Source organism: Chelonoidis abingdonii, chromosome 5 (genome assembly GCF_003597395.2).
Source record: "Chelonoidis abingdonii isolate Lonesome George chromosome 5, CheloAbing_2.0, whole genome shotgun sequence".
In the NCBI taxonomy this organism is placed as follows: Eukaryota; Metazoa; Chordata; order Testudines; family Testudinidae; genus Chelonoidis; species Chelonoidis abingdonii.
The window spans coordinates 94442709-94468089 of NC_133773.1; the positions used below are offsets into that span (position 1 = coordinate 94442709).

The 25381-nt window shown below is 41.7% G+C and overlaps 1 protein-coding gene across 1 annotated transcript in view; it reads right to left on the minus strand.

The window, feature by feature from the left end:
• The window catches only part of CWH43 (cell wall biogenesis 43 C-terminal homolog), a 44213-nt gene extending 22600 nt beyond the window's left edge, over positions 1-21613 (minus strand). The window contains exons 1-8 of the mRNA XM_032768867.1: positions 21571-21613; positions 19071-19262; positions 10841-10961; positions 10495-10649; positions 9203-9404; positions 7950-8038; positions 5021-5275; positions 1209-1334 (exon numbers count right to left, since the gene is read on the minus strand). Coding sequence (XP_032624758.1) covers positions 1209-1334; positions 5021-5275; positions 7950-8038; positions 9203-9404; positions 10495-10649; positions 10841-10961; positions 19071-19262; positions 21571-21613 — 1183 coding nt within the window. The remainder of the gene's footprint in view (positions 1-1208; positions 1335-5020; positions 5276-7949; positions 8039-9202; positions 9405-10494; positions 10650-10840; positions 10962-19070; positions 19263-21570) is intronic.
• Positions 21614-25381: the final 3768 nt, after the last annotated feature.

The window sequence follows — 25381 nt, forward strand, 5'->3', positions numbered from 1 at the left end:
ACATAAGCAACTTGACAGACCAGAGACTCGGACCCTGTGACTCTGAAAGTGTTTCTCGCAGCCGAGGGTTAACGTCCTTGGCATTTTTATTTTTGTCTTCCATACATTTTAGGCTTGTGCAGTTATATATTTTCCTACTTGGTATCAAATATTTAGTTATTGGCTTCTTTACAAAAGCAGCAAAGAAAGCAACTTTAATAATTTAGGACCATATTCTCTCCTTGATCTGTGCTCTGTGCCTAAAACTTCCACTCGGTATCAGTGGAAGATCACACTCCATCATTTTCATTAGCATACTCACTAATAAAATTGTTAAAACCTTATAGTATGTCATTAATGCTATTTGCAATATAGTAGTGGTTCCACATTTTTCTCAGCCTCTTAGAACATGTGTGTGCCAACCAATAATTCACTTTATTTACACAAAAAACGCTATTTTGGTAGGTCATTTTTCAAGTTTGGACTCTTCAGTCAAAAGATACTGGCAGTAGAAGTGATCATCTTTGAGTTGGTCTGTTTTTTTGTTTTGTTTTATTTGCTTTTAAATTCTATCAGATTGGCACCTTTTACCAGTATCAAATTCAGACAGTAGATTTTATAGCTGCATGACACCTGAGCAAGATTTAAAGTGCCAACAGCAGTTATGATTTCAATATTCAGTTAATTAAAAAATAAACATTGTTAGATCAACGGGAACAGCTTTATGTTCTCATTTTGTTTTAGTTTTCAGACCAGTTTTAAAACTGTCACTACCATGGGAATAAGGACACACGTGCTTTGTTGATACCACTTTGAGAGCTAAGACTACTTCTCCCAGGGGTGCTGGAACAATTTGTATAGTGGGGGTGCCGAGAGCCATTGAACCAAACTGTAAACACTATAGATGGAAACCACTTCAAGCCAGAGGATGCAGGAGCACCTCCCGCACCCCTAATTCCAGTACCTGTGACTTCTCCTGCAAATGGATAAGAAAAATACTGTAAATAGTGGACCAGATCCTCTGCTAATGTGAATCAGAATGGCTCTGGAACTACACCAGTTGAAGATCTGGCCTGTATCTAAAGTATCAGAATAAACATCTCTTAAAAACTGACTGAGGAAAATCCTGCACTGCTTTATTTTTCTCTTACTGAAATCATGTTCCCAATTCAACAGTATGATGAAATTAGAGGTACCTAGTTTAAGAAAGGAAGCAAAATTATACTTACATAGTTTGATATACTTTTCACTTTGTTTGAATAGTGGCTTATGGCTACTTTTAACTTGAAATATACAATTAAGTTTCTTCTTGGAGCCAATAAGTTCATCTAGCCCAACAAACAACATGATAACTCCTGTAACAAACAAACATTACTAGTTTTTCTTGTACTTTTTACTTATTAAATGCAATGAGACTGTGATAATACAACCTTATAGCTGAGGATTTACATATGCAAAGTTTATGGACAGTCAAAGCTTTCACTCCCACTGCAACAGTAACTTACCCAGATAGAATTACATTTATCTATATTTGCATACTATAGTAATACAATAAAAGCACACAAGTTATATTGGCTGGGATGGCCCCGCTTATCAATGTTATGATACTCACTGAGGTATGTAACACTTTGGATATAATTTTGCATTTGATTTAAATACTTGTAGACATGTATTGTATACAATAACCATCGGTGACTGAGCACACACCTTCATTGCTTATCAAAATTAAACTTGCCACAAACTGTAAATATTTCAAAATAAGAGTGTCCCAACAAAATAAAACCTCACGGTACCCTATTCTAAACAAAAAAAATATGGAGAGCCAGAATGATATTCTCTAATTTTAATAAATTCCTGTTAAGATTTAACATGCCTAGAACAAATGGAAAGACCAATTTATAGAACTCCTGGGAAAAAGACAATGGGGCAGAGCCTCATCCCTTTAAGATCGCTTTACATAGAGAAATCCCAGCGACTACTCTCTGCAGACATCCCTTGGGTTCTGACAGTTCCTTTGCATCCCTTGGGAGCTGCTGGAGCCTATACAACTGAGAGCGGCTCTAGTTTGTTCCTTAAGACCAGACAAGTGCCCAGCAGCCCAGGGACCAGGGAGTTAATTTACAGCAAGCTTTGCAGCCCCCAAGTCTACACAGCATCTGGGTGCGAAAAGGCCAGTCCTGAGGATCTGGCTCATTATTTAAAATGGAAATGCTGAGACAACTTTAGCCTTCTTGGGTGCTATTTGTTCCTACTTTAACGTATTTTATCAGGTTCACTTTGCTATCAAAACACTGGTATAAGTTTGATTTGATCTTACTCCATACATATGCTAATTGGGAGAACAGCAATATTACCACAATGCTCTTTTTAAGGAGACTTTTTTATACTGAGTCTGCATCAAGTTCCAATAACACCTTCTGCAGTATCCCAACCATTTCAATGGAGCACTGCAGGGTACCATGTCCAAATGCAATATCAGAGCCTTAGATTTTATGTTCTAATACACACTGGATAAATGATACTGAATGGTTCCGCTGAGCAATACAACCGCCACATCAGCCCAATCCTTTTAAAATTTACTAGAATTCATCTGAACAACAGCTTATACCTTAAAATTTGATTTACCTTAAAATAACCTGCTGGAAAATAATAATGGATATTTAGAATTCAGAACGAGTTACAAATCCACTGCTCGCTCATCAAGACACTGTTTATGTAGGAACTGACAGGGCCAGCTTTTCAGCTATGTCTAACCTTGTGTAAGTGATCCGTAACAGCCAACTTTAGAGGCTAGTTGAATGTGGCAAACAATGTATTTGTGTTCTTCTTGACAGCCAACAGTGGGAGCTGTGCTTTTTAAGAAGAGACAACTACATATTGACATATTTAAAAAGCCAAGATGAAGCTTCAAACTGCTTACAGTTGCAGTACAATTTGAGGAGCATATTTTCTTCTCAATATATGTAATTTAGATTAACATTATAGGCATTATCCTGCATTCCTTATACATCAAAGAATCCCACTGGCTGCAATGGAAATTTGAATGCATAAAGCATATAGCGTAGGGCTCTGCTGGGATACAAGAATGTGCACTAAAGGGAACACGCATCCTTAAGATATTTGTGCTGTAGTTAACTAACTCAAGAAGTGACATTTCATTTCTGTTAAATAGCAGAGTTGTTGCTTTAAGTAAAACAGTCCATCAACTTCCTCGCTGTTCTTGAATATTATTAATGTTATAAATGTTGCAAACCACAATGCTAGTTTTCAGCTCAATGAATGAAAGGGCACACTACCACGCTCTCAATTGGGGACTGATACAAAGTCCATTAAAGTCAATGGAAAGAGTGAGTGACTTTGGTAGGCCTGGGATCAGGCCTTTGGTCAGTTTCATCAGTTTGAAGAACCACAGTAATTAACATAATAATCTTACTTTCATTATTTCCCACATGGCAGTTCCCTACCCAAGTTGCAACGAGAAAAAGGCAGGATATTGGACAGGGGGAGAGAGCAGGAAATAGCATTGACACCTGAAAGAAACCAGAAGAAACAAGACGTTTGCCGAAAGCCATGCTGCTAGGGAGGAAATACAGTAGTAAACAGTCTCTTGATATAAGAAGGAAAAAGTTTTATAAGCAACAGAGTGGTGCTAAATACCCAGAAGCCATAACTTCCCTAGATCTTTCTCTGAAGAATCAGAGGGCCAGATCCTCAGCTAATGTAGACTGACGTAGTCAGCTCCACTGACTGCCACAGATCCAGCTCATAATTTTGATGTTGCCAACTGAAGGCACTATAAACAGGGGCCCCCTCTATATTATCACCCAATGGCCACGCCCTCTGAATCACAAATGTGTCTTTCCAAGGGAGTGTCATAGAGACTGATTATATAACCATTTGTGCTCTGTAAAATATTATTTCTGAAAGTATTTGACACTTCTCTAATAAGCACTTTCTTCACAAACAACTTTTTAAAATCAAATTTAAATGAATTGTGAAGGCTGAATCTCCTGATCTCCAGCATATTCCAAGAGCAAAGAAAGCTTGAAAAAAAAAACTACATATAAATAAAAAGCTGAAAATTATTCCTATAGTATTTGAAATAGCATACATTCAGCCTGAGAATTTCAAAAGATGGAGAGTGATAACAAAGGCATATCTAAACCCTAAAACTGTCTGGACAATCATGAATCAAGTAAAGCATATAAAGAACACATTCCCCACTCCCCAGTCAAAACATAATATAATCAATTACATTTGAATACCATTTACCTGGCATGGTTAGCCATAGGTAACCGGCTAGCATTTTTCAACATGGCTTTGTTTTTCTACCATAGGTGCTAAATAATACTTTAGAAATTTTTACCCATTCATACCATTCACTTCACCAGATTGTTTCCCCCTTCTCACCTTAACATGAAAGTCACTTTGTAAAAAGATACAAATTTAGCATTTAGAATTTCACTCTTAAGCTAGTCCCTCCATATGCTCATACCATTTGTTCTTCTTCTACAATGTACCGCCTGTTGGTCTGTATCTTTCTGACACAGATCTGAGTTGGTGAAGAATTACAGCAAAGATGAGGTTGGCCTGATGTAATTTTCACAAGGGCCATTAAAACAGACTTACCTCCCTGCTTTATGAGATCACATTCCTATGAACCCAGGCCTACACTGTACTGGCCTTTTTTGCTGCCATGCAAACTCAAGTCATATTTACTGGCAACTATCACCTCTAGGTCTCTTTTACAATATTTCTAGATCTCTCTTTCCCATTTCCACTCCATTTTACATTTTCCCCAAGTTGAATATTTTATTTTCTGCCCATATTTTAAACTAATTTTAAACAAAACAGAAGCTAGTCGATTTGCAATTTTTAATTATTTTTCTTATCTGTCTGTCTTTCCACATGGATAACTCCGACCACATTCAAGTCAATGGGAGATGTGCATGGAGAGGACCATTTATTGCTTTAAATGACTGGCTGAGGCTAAAAAAAAGTATATTTTCTCAGTTGTCTTAATTCAGGATCACAGACATACCTAAAAGAAGGTGGGAGCTCTCTCTAGCATAAATTCCTCCTGGTACAAATTTATAAGCTGTGCACCACACACAAAAGAATATCTCTAGGACATAGACAAACATGGCTGTACTCATGGCTTTTCCAGGATGCAGACAGCTAACGAAACGCCCAGTAAGTCGAGGCCACGTACACATGGTAAAGACAGCAAGAATGTTGCCTGCTATAGCTGCACCCCAGGTCTTTAAGTAAAGGAGACCAGCTGCAGATGCCATGCCTGTGAAGGGACACAAAAGGGTGTCAGTGAGTCATGATCAGTTACACTTTATTTTCCTCCTCATGTCCACACTTGCTTTGAAAAATTCAGTTTTCTAAAAGGCTTAGAAAAAAATGTATAGCAGCCAGAAATATACTGTACAGTACTTAATGGAAAATATAAATGTGGTTGGAGTGAGAATGGACACTCCATACAGTATTATTAGGGATGGCTTTTCCTTACAGCCAGTCAATGAAAGACACTCTGAGTTCATTTTCTTAAAAACTGTTCACTCAGCTAGGTAAGAGGATCTAGAAAATATCAAGAGCTAAAGCCATATAGTTTGTCTTGCAGAAAAACTCCTTGTGATAACATAAAGGCAGTGCAGGATGTATTAGCTGGGGAGCGGATGCACCCTTCCTCTTCTCTCTCCCTCCACTGGGCTTCTCCTTGCTTTTATACACCACTTGAGTGGCCATGTGACAGCCAGGAACCTGTTAACCTTTCACAGACTGCAGTGTACTTGCCTTATCACACTCCACTGATTGCAGTGGGATTTGGCCTGAAACACAATATTGATAACAGGGAATATGCTTATAAAAGTAAAATATTATTTTAAAAATATTTTTGTGGTGGTGAATATTTTTCTACCTAAACAACTATTATTTTGTGATAATGAATATTAGTAAAAGTTTGTAACTTTTTTCTGTGATAATCTGGATTTCTAACATTTCTAACAGTGCAAGTGCATGATATAATTCAAGAGCCAATCAATGTTTGAACAGAATAAGCTATGGAGGTATAACACAAATAAAATATTAACAATAGAGCCAGAATGTATTTGTTTTACCATACCAATGTCATCAACACAATAGAATGTATTAGGACAACTTTTGTTTGCAGCATTGCCATCTCAAGATTTTATTGTGACACTCATGACATTTGGTATTTTACTTAAAAGTCCCAGCTCCTGGAGATAAGTGATTAAGGAAGAATCTCAGCTTCCATTAAAAATAAAAGTAAGTTTCTAGCCCCCTTGGTTGTGGAAAACAACTTGAAAATGTGATCCTACAGCACTATGCAGCTTAAAAAACAGAAGGCAAATTAAACCTTGGATTCTTTTTATTATTCCTTAAAATCTCCTTAAAGGGTAGGGGAGACATTAGTTTTGAATATTCGGGGTTGGCAACATGGTCGTGTCTTCTCTCCAAATATATCTAGGAAGAGTTATACAGAGATCAATAAAGTAGGGATCATTTTTCGACACTATTTTACAGTCATTATGGATGAAATTCTCAAGGTCTCCAGAAAGGCTGAATGGGCTTCATATGCCTGTCCTGAGTGAGCAGGCAGCCAAAGAGCAGTGCAGCCCTTCCAGGGTCTCCCACAGGTTTCTGGAACGTCCTTTGTCGCCCGTTTGCAGGAGATGCTAGCCACTGGATTCCATGAGTCTAGATCAGGGAAGGGCAAACTTTTTGGACCGAGAGCCACATCTGGGTGGGAAAATTGTATGGCGGGCCATGAACGCTCACGAAATTGGGGGTTGGGGTGCAGACTCTGAGGTGGGGCCAGAAATGAGGAGTTCAGGGTGCGAGAGGGTGCTCCAAGATGGGACCGAGGGGGTTGGAGGGCGGGAGGGGGATCAGGGCTGGGGCAAGGAGTTGGGGCGCAGGAGTAGGTCAGGGGTGCAGGCTCTAGGCGGCACTTACTTCAAGCAGCTCCCAGAAGCAGCAGCATGTCCCCGCTCTGGCTCCTGCATGACCAAGTGGCTCTGCACACTGCCCTGTCTGCAGGTGCCGCCCCTGCAGCTCCCATTGGCCATAGATCCTGGCCAGTGGGAGCTGCGGGGGCAGCGCTTGGGGTGGGGGAAGTTTGTGGAGCCCCCTGGCTGCCCCTACGTGTAGGAGCCAGAGGGGGGACATGCTGCTACTTCCGGGAGCTGCCCGGAGTGACAAGCCCCACCCTGCTCCCCAGCAGGAGCTCAAGGGCTGGATTAAAATGTCTGGAGGGCTAGAAGCAGTCCCCAGGCCATAGTTTGCCCACCCCTGGTCTAGATCCAACAGCCCCTCCCTAGTATCCATTTGCCATTGGTGCCTTCCCAGCATCCAGTGATTCACTGTATGCTGGCAGAATCAGAGACACAATCTCTGCAGCCACGGAGGTAGGAGCTGGATTTCCCCCAAAGCGAATTTCTGATTAAACAGTAAGTGTTTGCATTTATTGTACTGCCCAGTGGTTGGTAACCTGTGAGGGGAGACGTTCAACATTCACTCCCAGCTGTAGCCCCACTGACTTTGCAGTACGACTACACTCTGTGTAAGTGTTTGCTGGCTCAGCCTCACAGTGCACACATATTGTGAAAGGTGAACAAACAGACTTCACTTAAGGGCTCCAGATCCCGAGCTGGAGTAAATTACAGAAGGAGTCATTTACACTAGGGTGTATCCACTGGCCCACAAAGTACAGGAACAATAAAAGTGATACATTTGGTACAGAGGAAAGGCGGGATCAGATAGGCAGCACATAGATAACCAGTGCCACTTGTTAATCAAACTATTTTCTTTAGCATCTACTCATGAAAGGAAGAAAAATAAAATGCTTTTTTAGGCATGAGGGCACAAACAAAAAGGGAGGGATTTAGGTGAAGTATTGGAAATAAAGAAACGCAGCATGTCCACACCAGCTTTGCTCATACCTGTAAGACACCAGCCAAAACTGGTGATAGAAGACGAAGACAAAAAGGAAAGCACCACTCCATGGGCCAGTCCCAACAGAACAGCACCTCTGTAAAAAAAAAAAAAAAGAATACACATCACTATAATCTTGTAATACATGACACTGACAGAGGGACTTTCAGATTAAACAGACAACATTTGTGCAGAAAAAAGTTACCAGTAATATTTAATGACTCTTTTGCTGTTAGAGAACCTTTATTTGACCAAAAAGAACAAGAGTACTTGTGGCACCTTAGAGACTAACAAATCTATTTCAGCATGAGCTTTCGTGAGCTACAGCTCACTTCTTCAGATGCACAGCATTTGAGCACACACACATCTTTATCCTGGACACAGCTCGCTTTCCATTTCATCCTGCAGTGAAACCAAAAGTGTTCAGTTTAGAGTATCCAGGGGTTTTTAATCACAGAAATATATGTGAGGCAGGTCCCGCAGCATCATTAACACATCACTGCAAGATCAGGTACAAAAAAGAAAAGAAGAGAGAGGAAGGGGAGAAATCCAGGCTGAGGAGAAATATTTTCATAGTTTCTACAAATGGACCACATAGTGTGACCCTTTTGCACACTAAGCCACAAGTTATCAGAGACATTAAAATCACTACTACACTGAGTTGACTAATTAACTAACAAGATAACTAATACAGGTTTCTTCAGGATTTTGAAGTCTGATGAGCAAACTTTATTGTATCCATATTTCGAAAGTGATCCAATTTCATGTTAGCTTATAAATTTGCTTCTTGAGTTTACTTATATTTTGTGCCTGATCCTGTTCCCATTTTAAGTCACAAAGAGCAGAACTTGGTTAATTTACTCATAGCAAAGTCTTTTGCATTAATAAGTCATTGAATGATGTGTCTTAATTTTAAAATATTTTAGTGTCATAAATCAGATGTATGGCTGAAATACCAAATTATATTCCAGTAGAACCCAGATGACCCCGTCAAGGATCAGAGCCTAATTGTGCTAGTGACACGCTTTGGGGTTCAAACCAGACCAGTAAGGGTCACATTTAGGCGCTTCATATCTGAGAACAAGAATAATGGAGAAGGACTTTGTTCCTTCTCTGATTACCGCCTCCAGTTAATAGATATGGACTGCAATCCTGAAATGAGCTCTGTGTGGGAATAACCCTGCTCCCACATGCATCTCATTGCAGGACTGGCGCTTTAGTTACTACTTTACAAAGAATGAAAAAAGCAAACGCTTCTCACCCATATGGATTAGGATCTGGCCCAGGGTGTGGATGTCCACTCACAGCCCACCTAGAAACGAGTGAGACCTCTCCAAAAATCCATAATGTGAGGAACATCAGACTGCCAAAAGCTGCTCCTGACAAAAGCCAGTTAGATCTAGGAATGGTTTCTTTTGCTGCATCACCAGTCTTGTTTGCTTCTTGCTTCATACTATCTGTGCCTAGAATAATGACATAAACACACACTTTACATGTGCGCAAACAAGTTAAATCTTTTTAGCAGGGTTTATTAAGAAGAAACAATTGGGATCGCAAAAGAGTCCTGAAAGTTTACCAATTTGAGCACAAAAATCTGTTCACCACATGATATGTGGCTGGTCAAAAGGCAAGTGGCAGGACACCAAATAGGAAGCACAGAGAAGAGGTCAGCAATGTGTGGTAAATCTGCCATGCATAGGAAGCTTTGGGAAGTGCAGCTAGCTAGTATAGGGAGGTAGTTTATGTGGATAAAATGGCACATATTAACAACTTTTTTCTTTCAAAACTTTTTCTAAGTAGATTTAGTTGTTATGAAAGGTGCCAGACTCACTTCCCATAGCTGTCAGCCATTCCTGGGACTAAGCCACTAAACAGACAGAGCATAAGCAGTGACAGCACTAGTCTCCCTACTCTGCCTTGCCAACATGCCTCAGCACTGATTTGGAAAGACCACATCTAATAGAGTACGATACTACTCAGTGATTACATAGTACTTTTCCTTCACAGATATCAAAGCACATTTCAAATATAAGCATTATCTCCAATTTACAGATGGGAAAACAGAGCCTAGCTAAGTGACATGCCTGAGTCATACAGCAAATCAATGGGAGAGTTGGGAAAAGAACCTAAGTCTCCTCACTCTCAGACTAGTACCCTGTCAAACAGTAGTTCAGTCTTTGGATTGAAGCTTAGCACTGTCTGAGACAATCCACTGCCATTCCATCTAGGTACAGCTCTAACCAATCAAACAGGCACACTTCAGGGGGCACACAATATGTGTATTGCTGCATTATTAATATTAGCAATAGGCATCGCTAGCAGCATCCATGTACTACAGCCCATTTAAATGAAAAAAAAACAAAGCACTCTTTATCGAGAGATTAATTCTGTCAGCTGAAACCAGGTAAAAGAACTTTATAAAGTACACAAATGTACTGATGCATTAAGGCACAGTAGCTGATTTTACAAAAGACATTAATGTTTGCCTATGTGCGGCATTAAGCCTTGGATATTGTCAGAAGTTGCTTTTTTTGTTTACTGTAATATGTTTACCTGCATAAATTCGCTCAACAGCTGCTATGAAACCCAACATCAGTATGATGGTGTTGGCAGTCTGACAGCTCCAGACTGGGTTTAGTGAAGTATACCAGATTCGAAGCACCAGTAGAAGAATCTTCCCTAGTATGAATCCCCAGATCCTGTTGTACCTGTAAATACAGAATCAATTCTCGAGTACCTGGTGCATTTTATAACAAGTGTCATAGTGATTATCAGGCCTTAGTTATTGCACAATGCTACATTCGATTTTAAGCATTTTTCAACTGATATTTAGTTCATGAATTTATGAATAAAGAGAAGCCATTTACAGTCATGTAGTTTTTATAAATATGGACAATACCTTTGTAAACTGTTTCCTGACCACCATGTTACTGTTTGAACCACAAGAGAGGAAAAAACACCTGGAGCCAAGATCAGTATTCGGAGTGTAGCATTTGGAGCTTGGTATGAAGCTACACTTCCTGCAAACGAACACACACACTGATTTTAAAGGGCTGTATTTTCAAAACAGATCAAGTCATAATGATTTCCTATGCATTTGTTCAACTGCTCATACACATGTGCACAATACACTTTTAAATCACCAGCAGAAATGCACGTTGATAGAAAATAGGTATATTTGTTTCACAGAATCATAGAATATTAGGGTTGGAAAAGACCTCAGGAGATCATCTAGTCCAATACCCTACTCAACGCAGGACCAACACCAACTAAATCATCTCAGCCAGGGCTTTGTCAAGCCAGGCCTTAAAAACCTCTAAGGACGGAGATTCCATCACCTCCCTAGGTAACCCATTCCAGTGCTTCACTACCATCTTAGTGAAACAGTGTTTCCTAATATCCAACCTCGACCTCCCCCACTGCAACTTGAGACCACTGCTTCTTAGGCCAGGTCTACACTGCGACTTTAAATCGGTTTAATGGCCGATATACCGATTTAACGCTGTATCCGTTCACACGACATCGTCATTAATATCGAGTTAAACGGCTCCTTAAATCGATTTCGGAACTCCTCCCAAACGAGAGGAGTAGCGCTAAATTCGATAGTGATAACTCGGATTAGGGTTCATGTGAACGGAAATCGACGTTATTGGCCTCCGGCGGCATCCCCAGAGTGCAGCAACTGACCGCTCTGGAACCAGCATCTGAACTCGGAATCAGCGGGCAGGTAAACAGAGCCCCGCGATACTCTTGTGAATAACAATTTCGCTGCTTGCCCGTGTGGAGCTCTGATCAGCACGGCTGGCGATGCGTTTGAAAATCGAAAAAGAGCTCCGCATGGACCGTACGGGAGGGATACTAAGGTCTGATCGCTGTAAGGGGAACAAATCTGTTTATCCCAAGCTCCGTTACAGAACCACGAAATGCCAAAGCGTTTTGGATAAAAACTCCAGGATACACAGCGCTGGCGTGACAAGCGTAACGGGAGCCAGAGACTCAAATGGACGCTCCATAGAAGGGAGGAGGGGTACTGAGGACTCCAGCTATCCACAGCCACAGCATCTCTGAAAATTAATTTGCATTCTGCTGAGCTCCCATGTCTGTAGGTCAAAACAGTGGTCTGGCGTGGTTCAGGGAACAGGCTCTCAGTTATTTCCCCACCACACGTGAAAAAAAAAAGGGAAAATTGCTGTGCTTGGGCGTTTGCTCAATGCACTCCGCGCCAAAAGGCCGCAAAGGGTTGGCTGCTGCCTTCACAAAGGGGAGGGGTGAGGCTGTACCCCAGCACCACCCCGGGGCAGTGTTTTCTGCCCCATCAGGCAACTGTGCTCTCAAACACGGAAGTGGGAACTAGGATACGCTGAGGAAACAGCTACCCACAGTGCACGCTCCTGAAATCGATGGTAGCTTGCCATTGGACGCAAACAATCGGATTTCGGATCCCACTGTGGAACGCGCTAAAACCGATTTTATTAGATCTGTTTTGTAATATCGGTTTAAGCTAATTCGAAATAATCGTGCAGTGTAGACGTACCCTTATTCTGTCATCTGCCACCACTGAGAACAGCCTAGCTCTATCCTCTTTGGAACCCCCTTCAGGTAGTTGAAGGCTGCTATCAAATCCCCCCTCACTCTTGTCTTCTGCAGACTAAATAATCCCAGTTCCTTTAGCCTCTCCTCGTAAGTCATGTGCCCCAGCCCCCTAATCATTTTGACTGCTCTCCACTGGATGCTCTCCAATTTGTCCACATTCCTTCCGTAGTGGGGGGACCAAAACTGGAAGCAATACTCCAAGTGTGGCCTCACCAGTGCTGAATAGAGGGGAATAATCACTTCCCTCAATCTGCTGGAAATGCTACTCCTAATACAGCCCAATATGCCGTTGGCCTTCTTGGCAACAAGGGCACACTGCTGACTCATGCAACTATTCCTGAACATTTGGATTATGAAGCTCAAAAATTACTCAAGTGTAAGCATGCACAGAAAAGTTAACTAGATGCCAAACATTTCCTTATTCACCACAGTTACAAGATGGAAAAAAATGTTGGTGCAATCAGACTGTGAACTTGATTTAAGAAGTGGAGTTGGAGGAATGGAATCAGAAAGAGCAGTCACAAGAGAGCCAGGAAAGCCAATTCACCATAATTCCATAATACGAAGGTACATCAGAGACTGACAGTACATTGCACAAGGGTATATGGCAGTAGGGACATGACACTGGTATACATAAAAAGACAGCTTTCACACATTTAGAGGAACCAGGAAATTCTTCTACTGTATAATGTCCGTTTATATAACTCATGCTGTACTGAAACTAAAATAAAGATGCCCCTAAAATACATGTTTTTAAAAAGGCTGGTATATTATTACACTTGAAAGGACTTAAAATTTACGATTTACATCTTTCCCCATGCAAATAATAAAGGAAGAGGCATCTGCAGTATTGAGCTATACCAACCCCAAACTGGCCGTGACAACCCCATTATTACAGCCTGTCACAGGGCCAAATGATAAATTGCTACCAAGAGACTTAGTTATTATCTAAATAGCAAGGATAGCTTTGTTTGAAACTTCAGTACACAAAATAACATTTTTTGTTTAGTCAGCTCTTCATTAACAGACTAATAGCCTTCATTCGAAGACATGGATTTTATCACACTGGTTTGCCAATTTGATCTGGTGCTTATCTGTTCTGCCAGCTGTTCCATAAGCGACACATTCTAAAAAGAACTAAATCTTGAGCTAAGTAAACTCTAAAACTGCACATTTAGGGCTTTATCTGAAAGGGGTTACTCCGTAGCTGAGCTGGACACAGGGTTTCACCCAGTTAGGGCTGCACACATTTCCATGCAATTCAATCATTTATTTTGTGAGATCACCTTGGCAACACTGAAGCCTTTTTGACCGTCGAGCTCCTTCGAACACCAAGGTTGGCTGCACCTAGCATATTTATTCATAGGAGGCTGGTTTGTTCCTTCTCCCTATTGTAATTATCCTCCCAGGCAAATCCTCCCTAGACTCACCTAAATCCATTCTTGATCTGCTCTTCCCCTTCGCAGAAAGGCAACTTAATCTCTCCCTGTCCTTCTAACAGCTCTCTAAGGTCAGGAAGCTTCTTCGCAGGATAGCTTTCCTATGAAACAAAACTGAGTATTTCCCTGTGACAAGGCTGACATATTGACTCACCTGCTCTGGGATCAGCCCACTCCTCTTCCCCAGCAGGCAAACCCTATTCATTTCCTCCCTAGAAGGCCAAAAGTCCCCTGGAACCATCCCTACTCCAGGAATACCTACTCCAGCCTTTAACCCTGCCTCAGTTCCTCTCCATCTAGAAGAATTTCCCTTTCCCAGCTCCCTCTAATGGCTCTACAGATGTGTGCACTACAGTGAAAGCTTGCCCTAATTGGCAAATATTGCTCAACAGAGCAGATTCCCACACCAGCAATGGAGGGGCTGGTTTTATCTGGGAGAATTAATTAGTTCCTGTAGTGAGGCAGACGGGCTTCCCTCCCCCAAGGTGAGTGAGAGAGTGTTACATGCCTCTTGGAGGGTGGAGCCTATGCCTCCCTGCCCCCCTTGCCGGAAGGAGAGGGGCGGGGCCAGAAGTATAAAAGACCAGACCCACAGCCCATTCTGGGGGAAACCTGCAAAGAAGGACGTCCCGCTGGTTTTGGAGCAGCTCAAGGCGGATCCCCCGCCTAGCTCGGTCCACACTCCAGACACGGATGACGACTGGCCTAGAGTGCCCGCCGCTGTTTACTCGGAGGAGCCTGGATGCTGGAGGTACCCACCCCAGGGGAGGCTTAGGCTCCGCCCTCCAAGGAGCGTGTAATGCTCCCTCACTCTGGAGAAGGGAGGCCCGTCTGCCTCACTACAGTTTCTCTTGTCCATGAAAAGCAACACAGATTTAGGTAGATGTGTGGATACCATAATATAGATTCTGACTCAAACACATTCTAGCTAGCCCAACTCTTTGGGAACACTAAAGGAAACACATAATGCAATAGTATAGTCCTACATAACTGGCAAACTTCCATAGCACACTGCATAATGCTCCCTGTTAAGGCTCATACATCACCTACTGAACCATCACAATCTTAGGATTTTAATTATTTTTCCAATCTACTTTATATGTAGAGTGAAGTAAATAATTTCTTAGAGAGCTTTCAAAATGTTACATATGTCTGCCTGCATTGCACAATGTGTCTTTGCTCATTTACCATAATGTTTTTATGCCACCTTTAAACACGAGTGGATTGTTGAAATGAGGGAGGAAAAACTGTTTATCTGACAGGAATATCGCACCTATAAACCATATCTTAAAGAAAGAAAAAAAGTTGGATTTTATAAATATGCTCCCTATCCCCATCCCAACTATTTGCAGTATAGCAAAATGGGACTTCTGATATTATACAAATCAAACAGATATGAATTTCTGTAGATTTGACTATTAAGATTTATTGAATGAAGGAGATAAATATTGACCAATGCAAAGATGTAGAACGGAAGCATTGTTCTAGATTCTCCTAGTCTAATACCACTACTAAAACTGCATGACTATGGTTATGATCCAGAATTTCCACATGAAAAAAATCTCTTCTCTGGTATAAGCAGTATTAATTACTCCTGAATAATTTTACCCTTCCTTTAACATTACTATTATCTGGACTACTAAGTGTAAATATATGAGAAGGTGTACACTGTGTGTTGTGTATATACATAGATAAAAATGGACTCAAATTATATAGGATTTTTTTTTAAAATAGCATACCCAAGGTATGAGTCAGGTGGATCTGGAAATGAAGAGATAGGTAGAGCTGGCTGAAAAAACAAAGCAGGGTGGAGGGAAAGGTTCCAAAGAAAACGTTGGCTTTTCATTAAAAAAAATAAAAAATGCCAAAAACAAAAATGTTTTGAACAAACATCAAAATATTATTTTTATGGAAAAAATCAAATATCTGTAGAAAACAGACACTTTCAGTGAAAAATTACTTTTAATCAAAAGTCCAATTTTTCATTGAAAAACAGTTTTGACAGAGTTCCAATTTGTCAGTCATTTTGAATTCTAATCCTGTCCCCACGAAGTGCTTGCAACTCCTCCTATCTTGATGTCATCTGCAAATTGTATCAGCATACTCTCCACTCCACTATCCAAGTCATTAATTAAAATATTGACTAGAATTAGACCCAGGACTGATCCCTGCAGGACTCCACTAGATGCACCCTCCCAGTTTACCACAGTGTACAAATTTGTGGGAGACGATTTTGTTGTCTGCATTGTTGTCTGCATATGACAAGCAGCACCTCAGGATGCCTTAAAACAGGACTGAGAAGCTTCTCTCATTTTTTCTTATGAATTGCCTTTAATCCTCCCTTCCTAACTAATACTTCTCATTTTTCAAAGTTATTCTCCTGCACATTTTCCATTTAGAGTTCTGTGATTCCACCACTTAAAAGCAAAAACATGGTCACTCATCACTGCAAATAGAGCCCTTTTTTCCTTTATTTGTACCAGTCACAGATATTCCGGCTGACTTATATAAACCTGCAAAGGTTAAAGCACAGGACTGTGAATCAGGAGATTCATGTTTTATTCTCTGCCACAGATCTTCTGTGTGTGACCTTAACCAAGTTGATTAATCTCTCTACCTCCCTGTAACAATGCTCAGAAGGGTGTTTATATAGCATAATTCTTTAAAGCACAGATCTTCTGTATTATACCACATCTATGTTCTTGTTGGGCTCTAAATTAACGGTAATCATGGAGGAAAATCCCCCAGGGCATCACAGCTCATTGAAGTCTCTGTTCAGCATGCAGCTGCAGCTAAAACACGGCAAACAAATCAGGATGGGAAAGGAATGGAATAGAAAATATAATGCCATGTGTCTAAAGCGATAGGGAATCCTCTCCTAGAATACTATGTCCTATTCTGCTTGCCCTATCTCTAAAAATTATACAACAGAAATCGAAGGGGGGGAGGGGTTCAGAGATGGGCAACAAAGTGATTAGAGGCCTGGAGCAACTTCCATTTAAGCAGAGATTGAACAGACAAGTTGCTTAGTACAGAGGACAGATGAGCAAGAGGCTGTAAGAGAGTCTCTTTGGGGTTTTGTTCCAGCTGGTGGGAGACCCTAGCCACACCCAATTATTTACACTGGGTGGCTTTTTAGGGTTGCTAACTTTCTGACAGCAGAAAACTGAGCACCCTTGCCCTGACCCCGCCCCTTCCCCCAAGCCCCGCCCCTTCTCCAAGGCCTCGCTCCTCCTCACTCCATCTCTCCTCCCGCCATTGCTTGCTCTCCCCAATCTTCACTCATTTATTTTCACAGGGCTTGGGTGCAGAAGGGGGTGAGGGCTCCGGCTGGGGGTGCAGGCTCTGGGGTGGAGCTGGGAATGAGGGACTTGGGATGTGGGAGGGGAATTCAGAGTGCAGGCTCCAGGCGGCACTTACCTCGGAAGTGGCAACATGTCCCTACAGCCCCTAGGTGCTAGGGCGTCCAGGGGGCTCTGAGTGCTACCCTCTCCCGCAGGCACAGCCCCCACAGCTCCCACTGGCCACGGTTTCCAGTAGGGGGGCAATGTACAGAGTCTCCTTGTCTGCCCCTGCGCCTAGGGGTCACAGGGACATGCTGGCCACTTCTGGGAGCCATACAGAGCCAGGGAACCTGCCTTAGCCCTGCTGCACTGCTGACTGGACTTTTAACGGATCAGTCTGCAGTGCTGACCGGAGCCACCAGGATCTTTTTTGGACTGGGCATTCTGGTCGAAAGCCATACGCGTGGCAACTCTGAAGCTTACACACAGGCCCCAGTTCCTTACATCTTGCAAAGGAGACCTTGCTCTTTGAAGGCCTTCTTAAGTCTTCTCTGGTGTGGGATCAAAAGGAACACTAAATGTCCCCACACACTCAAGAATAATTTCTTCCCAGAGCCCCTCTAGGGGGAAAACAAGGACAACAGTATCTTACTTCAGGGGCTGTCCACACAATGGTTTATCGAGCAGTCCTTCTGGATAGGCTGCTGAATTGGGAGCATTCTGTCAGGTCTACCCTGGGAGTTCACTGCACTCCCCACAGGGTTGGGGTGGAGATCTCCTGGATGGGAGTTCCCCCTGTGGCTTCAGGAGTTGCTCCAGCAGTTACCTGCTCAGTTTCCTCCTTTTTAAAAGTCTTTTCCCTACATCTGCCATACATGATCAACAGGGGCAAGGCTAGTCTCGCACATAGGGCTGCTCTGGCACCTTCCTCATCAGTGTGGGGTCTATATACCCCTTCACAGAGGCGATATGATAGAGATATGCAAAACAATTAATGGTATGGAGAAAGTGAACACTATGTCCTGTTTACCCTCTCTCTTAATACAAGAAGGAGGGGACAACCAATTATACTGAAAAACAACATTTAAAGATGATCAGTGAAATACTTTTTACCCAGTTTTATCTAATAAACCTGTAGAAATTGTTTGCCACAAAATATCACTAAAATCAAGACTTTAGCAGTCAGAAAAGGATTAAATATTTATACAAAGAATGAGAACATCCACAGTTAAATAAATAAAAATAATAAATAATAATAATAAAGAGGGGAAATAAACCCTCATGCTTCAGGGCATAAGGCAGCTTCTAACTGATGGTTAGGAAGAAGCTTTCCCCTTGAGCAGATTATTTCGTAATTGTCCGTCATTGGATTTCTTTCACCTTACTTTAAAATATCCGGTCCCTGACTGCTGTCAGAGACATGGTACTGGTGTAGATAGACCACTGATCCCATCTGGCATGCCAATTCTTTTTTGTAATAGAGTTTAAAAAGCATTTTTCCTATGAAGTAGAGTTCGTGATAAAATAAGAAGCTCTATTTACAAACAATTATAATTGGCTTGTCTTTAGCTATGCAGTACTGTTCTAAAAACCAATGCCATAAATGCCTGAGATAGTTCTCATATTTTACTGAAAAGCTTAAGAGAAAAAGGGGGTGGGCAGAGAGGGCAGTCCATGTCTATGTGTTTTCAGGGACACTTAAAATTTAAGACAGTTTGGAATGTTTGGTCTTGCACCTAGATACTATGGTGATGGATGCATTAGAAATACTTTATATTGATTATAGGTTAAGCAAACCACAAATTATACTTACCAACCATAGTCAGCCTTAGCAGAGCTAGGATGTACTTGTTTTTCGCCAGTTTCCATAAAGGACTGAATATTAATAATACTGGAGAAAAGAAAGCAACAGCAAAAGCTTCCAAACCACTAAGTGCCAATATTTGTAGAGGAAAGTAATATATCATGGGTGGAAGAGCATGGTAGAGTGACCAGGAAATGTAGCCTAAAATAAAGAAAAAATTACATTATATATTTCCCATATCATGGTTAATTTGAGATTACCTGAAAAGTACTGCTTAGAGTTCAGAAAGTTGAACTTTAACTAGATAACAATGGCTTTTCTAGAGAGAAATACTTTCTTATTTCATGTTAAATAACTATATTTGCCATAAAAACTAGAAGGATAGAGAAGAAACAATTAACAGTTCATCAGATCAGAAGACACTGATGGGCAGTTGGCCACCCTATTTTACTTCAAACTGACAATTTTTCTATCAGACAATGAATGCAGACAGATGAAGAAGAGTCATACCATAGACCAAGGCCTCAACCTTGCAAACAGAATCTGTTCAGAAGCGCTGCACAGGTGCTGGGATCTGTACCAGCATTTCTGACAGCAGGATCAGGGTCCAGTGCATGAGTCTAATGGTTTGATTTACATCAACCATACTAAACAGGTAAAGAAATTCTGTGAGAGTGTAGCACTGACACTGCAGCTGCCCACAAAATGTAAGGCCCCAGTCTTACAAACACTTATGCACATCCTTTACTGGAAGCACGTGAAAAACCCCTGACTATGCCTAAAAGATTAAAAAGATTCAGACTGATAGGAAACAGTCAAACACCACAGGATGATCTAAAAATATTTTCCAAGAATTGTGATATTAGGTGTATAAATTCCAAAATTATCAGTGTGATAATTCTATTCTATGGTGTAAGTTCAATTCCCTTCATTTTCACCAGGTTTAAGATGAAGCAGAATAACCCTTTTTTAAAAAAAGCAATATTGTAACCAAAGTTATTACTAAAAACATGTTTACCTACCCATTAAAACTAAAATTCCATCTACTTTTCCACTAGGCATGCTGTTTTCTTTTTAAATTTTTCACAATTTGGAGATGCTGTTTTGAGGGGGGGGTTCTTTGTTTTACTATTTTTATAGTCAGTGTCACTTCCAAGTTCTCATACACCAGTATGATTCTGGTCACAAACTCTGCAGGAGTCTTTTTATTATTATTTATTATTAATTATTATTAATAATATTATTATTATTTCCACTGGATTATTTTATTTTAAAGTACCTTCAATAAACATTATCTGTGGATTTTAAATTTCTTAAAAGCTGAGAGTTTTGTTCTCTTTTTCTAAATTTGAAGCCAAATTTGAGCTTGACAGAATCCCATTTATTCCATTTTTATTTTTGAGCAGCCAAGGAAGAAATGGATCATAATCATTCATATAACAACACCATGAACACAATATTCCCTCTCCCCCACCATCAACTAGATCAACATTTTTCTTTTGCACACTCTCTTTCATATGTTCTCTGCAAGTCGCTAACTACTAAAACAGAAAACTAGCTGCTTCCTGCGATGAGGTCGTAGAAGAAAGGGACGTATTTGCACACCAGTTTGGGCACTTTCTCCCACTCAGTGCTGCCATGAATATTCTGCACATATAGTCATAGACTGATGGCCCACTTAAACCTGTTCTGAAAGCTTTCAAATGATGCATTGTATCTTTCATCTAAAGCCGTTAATGTACTCTCTCAACCTTAGAGATGATCACTGAAATATAGTCACCTCTGAGGTGAACACCCCAGTATAGAGTAATATGAGACACAGACAGAAGCCTTACACAATTTTATTTCTGTCAATTCCGTACATTATAGGCTTGTTGTTTTTTCAAAACATAAAACTTAACTTCAGTTGGCTTTCAGGCAATAGAAAAAATCCAGGACAGCCAATAAAGAAACCTAGTCAAGTGACTCACATTCATCTTGGTTCTGACCCTATGAAACTACAGAGAGTCAGAAGAAGCAATTTATTCAAACCACAATCCGGTAAAACGTTTTTTTCCTCTTCTAGAATATTTTATGAGCAGTATTTAAAAAGCCACTAGTTATTTCCTCATTGTAGGGGGTATTGTTTCTAGTTCTTTGTCTGAAATCACTTTGAAGCCAGGACAATTTGAATAAGGCAGATGATTTTAAATATCTCATCAAAACACCCACAGAAACTATTCCATTTTCAAGAGGAAAGACTTTAAACACTGCTCTTAACATTAGTCTCAAAAGAGGAACTTTCTCTCTAGCGTCAATGAGTGAGACTTGGCAGGTGTGAGCTGAAAGCATTATACCTCAATCTCCAAAGCAGTTTGCTGCAGCAATGTCCTTTTGACAATATACCCATATCTGAGAGCTAATCACAAGCTTCAAAAGTAAAATGAATTAAACAAGAGAATAAGAGCATAAGAAACAGTTAGCAATGAATTAAACATCTGCACTCCTGCCCAGAGTCAGAGACACCTACCCAATAAGGTTTCCATCAAAATTTCTTTCCAAATGAGAAACATCGCTCCAGAAAAAGATGTTTTTCTTTCTTTTAGGAAACTGGTTATATCCCTAGTGACTGAAAAAAATGCAGCTCAACAGTTAAGTCTCCTCCAAGCTGACTGCTGCTCTGTGAGCGCCAGCACCACCGGCTGAGAGCCGGCTACCCTGGAAGAGGCAGCAGGAGGAGGGCTGAGCACGACAGCACCATCTGGTGTAATAGGGAGTAAACACTACTGCTGCTATTTCCGTGGCAGCATCCCATCTTGTGCAAGCCATTAAGTTGTCACACTGACCACAGGTAGCTTGGAATTCTGCAGAAATCATTCAATGTTTCCTGCTGCCTTTCCCCAAGGTACACCAGCCCCCCTTGCATTACTGCAACTGGTATTGCTAGTGCTCATTTGATACAGAGACAACCCATTTTTCACTCTTCTTGCAGTCTCCTCCTCCTATCCACCTCCTTCAAGTTGTTGCACCATGTTTTTTCTTCAGCTGGTTTTGCAGGTTGTGGAGTTTTTCCATTCCTGTCACTATTGCTTTGGGTTAAGTAAAACAAAGAGCACACACCCTCAGCAACTTCTTATCTGTAAGCAGAAGGCAATAAAGTTAATGTGTAAGCAAAGTCTGAATGAGCTCTTCCCTGACAGCTAGCTGGGGAGGCGAAAAGGCTTCATGGCTGGACTGTATTTACATGAACACACTCACTCTGACTAGGCATCCAGCAGACAGAACTGTGTTGCCAAAGGGTGGATGTGGTCCACTCCCAATAACTGATGAGGAAGTGTCAATACCAAGAGAGGGAAAATTACTTTTGTAGTGAACCAGCCACTCCCAGTTCCAGCCACTCCCAAGCCCAGACTGATGGTGTTAACTTTGCAAATGAATTGTAGCTCTCTTTGAAGTCTGTTTTTCAAGTTGAAGAATGTCTATTTTTAAATCTGTTATTGAATGTCCAGAGAGACTGAAGTGTTTTCCTACTGGTTTTTGTATGTTACCATTCCTGCTGTCTGATTTGTGTCCATTTATCCTTTTATGTAGAGACTGTCTGGTTTGGCCAATGTATATAGCTGAGGGGCATTGCTGGCAGATGAAGGCATATATCACATTAGTAGACGTGCAGGTGAATGAGCCCCTGATGATGTGACTGGGTCCTATGATGGTGTTGCTAGAGTAGATATGGGGACAGAGCAGGCAATGGGGTTTGTTATAAGGACTGGTTCCTGGGTTAGTGTTTCTGTGGTGTGTAGTTGCTGGTGAGTATTTGCTTCAGGTTGGGGAGCTGTCTGTAAGTGAGGATTGGCTTGTCCCCCAGGGTCTATGAGAATGGGGGATCATTTTCCAGGATAGGTTGTAGATCGTCGATGATGCGCTGGAGAGGTTTTAGCTGGGGACTGTACATGATGGCCACTGGTGTTCTGTTATTTTCCTTGTTGGGCCTATCCTAGTTGATTTTTGGGTACCAGTCTCGCTCTGTCAATCTGTTTCCTCACTTCCTCAGGTGGGTATTGTAGTTTTAAGAATGCTTGATAGAGATCTTGTAGGTGTTTGTCTCTGATGGATTAGAGAAAATGCAGTTGTATTTTAAGGCTTGGCTGTAGACAATGGATTGTGTGATGTGTCCTGGATGGATGCTGGAGGCATGTAGATAAGTATAGCAGTCAGTAGGTTTCCAGTATAGGGTGGTGTTTATGTGACCATCACTTATTTGCACTGAAGTATCCAGTAAGTGGATCTCTTGTGTGGACTGGTCCAGGCTGAGGTTGATGGTGGGGTGGAAATTGTTGAAATCCAGGTGGAATTCTTCAATGACATCCTTCCCATGGATCCCTATGATGAAGATGTTATCAGTGTAGCATAAGTAGGGGAGGGGCACTAGGGGACAAGAGCCGAGGAAGCACTGTTCTAAATCAGCCATGAAAATGTTGGCATACTATGGGGCCATGCAGGTACCCATAGCAGTGCCGCTGACTTGAAGGTACAAATTGTCCCCAAATCTGAAATGGTTGTGAGTGAGGACAAAGTCACAAAGCTCAGCCACCAGTGTGCCTTGGCCATATCAGGAATACTGTTCCTAAACAATTTTAACACCCTCAGTTTGGGCTTTAATAGGGACTGGGAGTGCCTAGCTCACTACAAAAGCAATTTTCCTTCTCTTGGTATTGACACCTCCTCATCAGTTATTGGGAGTGGACCACGTCCACCCTGACTGAATTGGCCTTCAACATTGGTTCTCCACTTGTAAGGTAACTCCCTTCTCTTCTTGCGGCAATATATATTTATGCTTGTATCTGTAATTTTTACTCCGTGCATCTGAAGAAGTGGGTTTTTTACTCACAAAAGCTTATGCCCAAATAAATCTGTTAGTCTTTAAGGTGCCACCGGACTCCTCATTGTTTTTGTGGATATAGACTAACATGGCTACCCCTCTGATACTTTTAGTATAACTTTTTATGAGTGATGTACCTGAATATTTGGATGCTAATATTTAAACTGTATTGTTGAATCTGTTAACCTTAATTTGGGATATTGCAGATTATGTTCTATATGTATTTTATGACTTTTTAAACCAAACTTTGTACTTTTGGATATTTTAAGCATTATACCTAGATGCATAGACACTCTTTCCTTAACTTGTGTATTAGATCATTTTAACATTTGGTTTAATAAAAAAAAAATTAAATTTAACTGCAGGAGAAATGAAATGGTTATCCTTATTGTATGAGTAAAGGGCAGCAGAACTGTGCTTAATTTGTCCTAATTGAGGGGCTCATCTTCAACTGAACTGAACGCACTAAGCAGGGATGCCAGACTCCTGTGAAAGAAAGAGGGGGTGGTGTCAGGAATCTCTGCCAAGAGGTGTAGGCTCTGCCGAAGAGTCCTGGGGATGATTTAACCTGCCCATCCCAACTGTTCTAAATGGAACTAATTAAGGCTCCCTTAGGAGCCTTTTGTTTTGGTAAGTGATCACTACAGTTGAAATCACCTGTTGTGGGACAGTGTTTCTTCACAACCTGCTTCAGCAATGAAGTTCCCCCACTAATGCTGAAAATCAGTGAGAGCTGCATGGAACCATAGGCACCGACTCCGTGGGTGCTCTGGGGCTGGAGCACCCGTGGGGAAAAATTAGTGGGTGCTCTGCACCCACTGGCAGCCAAGCTTCCCTCCCCGCCCCACCTCACCTTCACTCTGCCTCCTCCTGAGTGCACCGTGTCCCCACTCCTCCGCCTACCTCCCAGTGCCTGACGCCGCCAAACAGCTGCTTGGTGGTGTAGCAAGCTCTGGGAGGGAGGGGGCAGGAGCGGGAACATGGCATGCTCAGAGGAGAAGGCAGGGCCAGGGCGGAGATTTGGGGAAGGAGTAGGAATAGAGGCAGAGAGGGGGAGGATTTGGGGTGGGGACTTTGGGGAAGGGGTTGGAATGGGGGCATGGTATACGCATAAGGGGGCAGGGCTGGGTGGAGTCAGGGCGGGGCCGGGGGCAGAGTGGGACTGAGCACCCACCGGCACAAGCAGAAGTTGGTGCCTATGCATGAAACCTCAAGAGACTGACCCACAGAGGTCACAATAGAGACATAGATGGCAGCAGAAAGTGATGGTGTGCATTGGTGACAGCTGGCAGGGCAGCTGATAGAGCAGAATGGCAAGCAGCCAGTAGGGTGGCAACACCAGAGAAGCACTCAGATTATGGAGTGAGCCAGGTGCCTTCTCCCCTCACCCCACCACCCAGGTGAGTAGTGAACTCAGATAGATGCATCTCTGACCTCTGGGTCTTCACTGACAAGGCCAACC